The sequence below is a fragment of the Tupaia chinensis genome, unplaced genomic scaffold (assembly GCF_000334495.1).
Source record: "Tupaia chinensis unplaced genomic scaffold, TupChi_1.0 Scaffold000037_20, whole genome shotgun sequence".
NCBI lineage: Eukaryota > Metazoa > Chordata > Mammalia > Scandentia > Tupaiidae > Tupaia > Tupaia belangeri.
The window spans coordinates 372,683-378,023 of record NW_006159479.1 but is presented as its reverse complement, the minus strand read 5'-3'; the positions used below and the strand labels follow the sequence as shown (position 1 = coordinate 378,023).

General features: G+C 44.2%; 1 protein-coding gene across 4 annotated transcripts in view; it reads left to right on the top strand.

The window, feature by feature from the left end:
* Window positions 1-5,341, top strand: part of RCBTB1 (RCC1 and BTB domain containing protein 1) — a 62,796-nt gene that overhangs the window by 30,154 nt on the left and 27,301 nt on the right. For all 4 annotated transcript variants that reach the window (XM_006140512.3, XM_006140513.3, XM_027772189.1 and 1 more), the window contains one exon: window positions 2,966-3,124. In XM_006140512.3, the coding sequence (XP_006140574.1) occupies window positions 2,966-3,124 (159 nt within the window). The remainder of the gene's footprint in view (window positions 1-2,965; window positions 3,125-5,341) is intronic.

Genomic DNA, 5,341 nt, shown 5'->3' with positions numbered 1-5,341 from the left:
CCCTAAGCATCATCACAGCATACAAAATGTGATTTCCCATCCAGTATATACTGCAGTGACTTAATCATGCATATTATAAAAAACTTTTCATTTCTAGTTCCTAGAATTATTTTACCCCTCTTTCTGACCCGCTGTCCTTTCCCACCCTCTTCTCAGACTATCAGATTTTAATCTTAAGGTAGTTGAATCTTGTCCTGTTTGCTAAGACTACAAGTAAGGTATATATAGCAGTGTTCTATATATTTTTAAAATGGCCTTTAAGGTCTGTTTTGTTCTTCAGCATATGTAAAGATGCTGGAGAAGGTAACTTTATCAGCATTCTAGTAAATAATCATACCAAGATTTTGGGCATGTACACATTTATTCCTGGCAGGTTTTCAAGCCACCATGTCTAGGACCCAACTGTGCAACTGGCCATGTGGGCTCCAGACACCCCAATCACTATGCCACTGGCTGCTCTCCCCCTACTACCTCTTGTTTAATACAGGGTCTGGCTATGTTGCCCAGGCCAGCCTGAAGCTCACAATCCTGCCTCAGCCTCCAAGTCACTGGAATTACAGGTGCATACCACTGCACTTGGCCTTAATGTTGCACTGGGATCAAATGTGGGCGAGCCTTTGGAATACAGCATCTTGGCAGTGCACTGCGCTGTGCCTGTGCCTGTTCCATACCTTTTAAAGTGGTCTGCCTGTCCAGTTTTACTTCCCTGTCTTCCTATGATTTCTCTCTTTTTTTAGACACTTTGTCATGATCTTTCTGCCTCAGCCCCTTGAGTAGGTGGGATTACAGATACATGTCACTGCACCTGGGTTTTAGGGTAGTCCGGGAATCAAAGCTGGCCTCTCATACAGACTCAGCCTGCTGAGTAGCAGCACCTGCATTGTTGCAGCTGTTTCTGTCCCCATGTCATTTCTTCTTCTTTTTCATTTTTTAAGAGAGATTTTTGCTATTGGGCATGCACACTAGCTGGAGAGACACCATACCACAATCCCTTCAACTCCATTGTCCTCTCAGGAGCTTGGCCATGCATGCACACGTGCCCGGTGTGAGTTTTAAGTTGCTGGGTCTAGGACTCGAACTGCAGTCGACTACATGAGAGTCCAGTGATGTAGTCATTATGCCATCTGCTGGTCCCTCCCCCTGTAATTTCTAAAACACCAATTAGGTTCTGTCGTTCCCTTATTTAAAGTTGTTTAGTGGTGTTGCAGGGATTTTACTAAATAGGGCAAGTTAAAGAGGAAGAAATCAAAAAGTTTGGGGAGATCAAGTGTTTGTGATGTGCTGGAAGCAGGCATAGCACGTGGGCCTAGTGCCCAGAACCCACTGTTCCCTAGCCCATGTCTTAGTGGAACTATAGACTCAATGTTCTTTTCAGTTTTTCTGGAGGGTGCATGGGCTTGCCAGAGAGAGACAGAAAGTGAGAACATATTGTCCACCATGGGGAATGAGCACGCCATTCCCCCCCTCCGTTTCTCCCTCCATTTGGGATTCGGGACACGCGCACATACGTGACCAGCTTGAACCATACACACACATGCCATGCGGGACTCATCCACCTTAACCATCATGCCACAGGCTGGCCTGTGTCCCAGTTTCTAAGTAAAAGGCAATGACATTGCTAGTGAACTTAGGATATTTGAGAAGAACCAGAAAAATGATTGTAGAAATTAGGCAGAATTTACTCATTTGCACTGGCTGGATTCTTGGTTATTTTAGCCTGAAGTCTATGCTATTTTGGATAATTGTGCTAATTATGTGCATTATTCAGCTAGCTATTCCCGTGAATACCCTTAAAGGAAGTGCTGCAGATGATTTCTTTTGTACCTGTGAAATGAACCTGTGGCGTGTACTCTTTTAAGACCTCAGCAGATGATACGGTTACTGCCTTGGTCAGTGTCAGACACGTGAACTTAGAAAGTGTGGAGGGAAGGAATTGTGGAAGCCAAACTCAGGCTGTGAGGACTACTTCCTGCAGACAACGAACGGGCGGAAAGTGTGGTTTTGGAAATTCTCCTGGTACTGAGGGAGTTATTTCCTCCACAGCCAAAACCCTCTTTCCTAATTATTCTTCCTTTCTGGTCACATCCCTGGTTGATAGGATCCTTTGGAAATTAACTTGGAGTGATTGTTTTATTCTGTTGTTCATCTTTGTTGGTAAATTTTAACTAACCTAGCGACGTGTTGTGTTTCTGCCCATTGGAAATCTGATTGTCAGGTTATGGCAGAGACCCAGGCAAAGGTAAGCGTGAGATGCAGCTGAGCAGGGGAGCGGCTTGAATCTGACAGCGAGCCAGCCAGGAGAACTCCACACAGATCTTACCAAGAAAAGCCTGCCCCCGTGGTGTCGCTTCTGTAGGGCAGATGGTTTTCTCAGCACTAGTTTTATTAGTATTACTGTGTTATGATGTGGAAGGACAGTCGATCATCCTGGAAGGTCTGTGTAAGGCCCAGGATCGTTCATTACTGTAAACCACGAGGAGCGTAGTTTTGTTTGGAAAGATCTTCCTGAAGTACAAGATTTATGCCAGAAAGTTGGGCAGATTGTATGCATTACTGATAACTGCATGGCCTGTACCTCTTTTCCTATTGCTGACTGATTGAAGATATGTACATAATTGCCATGAAAATAGAGGCAGTGCAGCCTAATGGTTAAGAGCGTAACAAAACTGCTTGGATTCAAATTCTGCTTGTATTGCTCACTATCTGTGGCACCTCGAGCAAGTCCTTGACCCTCTCTGTGTTTCAGTTTCCATATGTAAAATGAGGATGATGATAATCACCTACCCTCCCAGGGTCGCTTTCCAGGTTTACCATGAGGATTAAATAAGCTAATGCATGGAAAGCGTTTCGTACCACTTCGCCTGTTGTAAGTGCTCATAAGCAGGGTTATTTTTATTTTATGATGATTTGTGTTCAAGGTAGAAGTTTCACCCTGACTACTCTTTCTTGGTCCCTTCCGTTACAGGTATTTGCTTGGGGCTATAACAACTGTGGCCAAGTTGGATCAGGATCTACAGCCAATCAACCAACTCCTCGGAAAGTTACGAACTGTTTACATATTAAGAGGGTGGTTGGAATTGCCTGTGGTCAGACCTCATCCATGGCTGTTCTGGACAATGGCGAGGTGAGCTTTCTCTCCGTTCCCCTTTCCTCTTTGCATCTCTCTTTTCAATGAAATGTTCATTTTTTTCCATGAAGTCTGTGTGTCAGATCATGGAAGGAAGAGGGCCCTGTTTTGGTGGCTCCTTCGGTAGTTAACTAGTGCTGACTGAAGTGTAGCCAGGGATGTTTGCTCCCGGTTTGACTTCTTTAAATTCTAAGATAACTGCTAGTAAAGATTCTAGTACTCTAAATTTTATTTTACTTTTGCAAGATCCAAATAGCCTAATGTTCATAAGCATTTGTTTGCGATTTAATGTAATGAATCAGAAAATTTGGTAGTACCTTTCTTACCCAACAAAAAAGTCAGCTGTGTATTTAAAAAATTTTTTTAAATTTATTTCTTCAATGAGCAGGAAGAAGCAAGGAAGTAGACAGTGAGAGAGACAGCACCCCCCGCCCCCCAGCAGGGTCCTCATACTACGGTCCTTCCCAGTCTCAGCTTTATCACAGGCAGCTGCTCACACATGTGGCTTGTTCAAAGAGGTCCCAGCACACAAACCCAGGAACTTTCCCATACGGATCCAGTTATGTTACCACTGTGCCATTGTCCAGCCACCTTTGTTTTAAAGTTTATTTTATTTACTTATTTTACGAGAGAGAGAAGAAAGAAACAGGTCCCCTCAACACAGTCTTGCTACATGCAGTCCTCTCCTAGCCTCCGGGTACCTGGGATTGTGGATGCACATGGGTACACCTGGCATGCTCAGATCAACTTGCCAACTATTATAAAACATACGGGCCTCCCATATGGCCCCAGCACTGTTCAGCAGTGTCCTGCTATCCGTGCCACTTTGTGTGCATTCTTTCAAGTTAGCTGATGAAGTCTTTGTAGAATTACCTATATAAATTTTGAATGTTCGTTCACAGGAGGAAGCAAATTGCGAAAGCAGGATTTTTGTCCCGATTGTTGTTAGCTACTTTTATAAACTCACCCTTCAGTTGCTCTCTACCATGGTCACCTTTGAGCCAATGGTTATTTCTTCTTCTTTCTTTTTATTGGAGAGGAGAGAGAGAGGGAGAGACAGAAAGTGAGAAATCACCCCCCAGAGGGGATGGCCACGCCGCAATCCCTTCTCCTCCATTCTCCTCTCAGGATCTTGGGCATGCACGCACACACACCCGGCATGAGTTTAAGTCACCGGGTCTGGGACTCAAACCATGGTTGACAACATGGGAGTCCAGTGACATAGCCATTATACCATCTGCTGGTTCCTAATTTTTAATCTTAATATCAGCCTGGATGACTTCAGAAATCCTTAGGTCGACCACCTAATATCCTCCTTTCCAGTATTTGTCACTTCTTTCTTTTTTACTAAGGTTTATTTTGTTTTTGGAGAGGTTTTTGCTATAGGGCGCGTGCGCTCGCCAGACAGACAGAGAGAGACATAGAGATAGAAAGCAAGAAATCACCCCCCAGAGGGGATGGCCACGCTGCAGTCCCTTCTCCTTCGTTCTCTCAGGATCTTGGGCACACATGCACACACACCCAGCGTGAGATTTTTAAGCCACCGGGTCTGGGACGCGAACCGTGGTCGATTACGTGGGAGTTCAGCGACTGCTGGTCCCAATAAGTTTAATTTTTAAATAATTGTTATGTGGTTATTTTAACAAAGGAAAACAAAATACATAAAGTAGAATGTTGACATTTTTTTTCCCAGTCTGTCAGTAGTTTGGTGCATATCTTTTTGGACTTTTCTCTATAGACAGTTACATATGAGTGAGTATAATTACCCTCTCTTAAAAAACGGGGTGATTATACCTTCTACTGTTGTTCTCCGCTGTGCCGCAACTTACTTACTCCCTCCCGTTTCACAGTGTGTGCTTATGTGCGGCTAGTGTTAGGTCGTTTTTTTCCCAGTCTGTCAGTAGTTTGGTGCATATCTTTTTGGACTTTTCTCTATAGACAGTTACATATGAGTGAGTATAATTACCCTCTCTTAAAAAACGGGGTGATTATACCTTCTACTGTTGTTCTCCGCTGTGCCGCAACTTACTTACTCCCTCCCGTTTCACAGTGTGTGCTTATGTGCGGCTAGTGTTAGGTCGTTTATACGGCTCTGTTCTCCACTGTGTCGCAACTTGCTTCCTCCCTCCCATTTCACAGCGTGTGCTTATGTGCGGCTAGTGTTAGGTCGTTTATACGGCTTCCAGCCTAATGGCCAACTTAGTTTTCGCATCT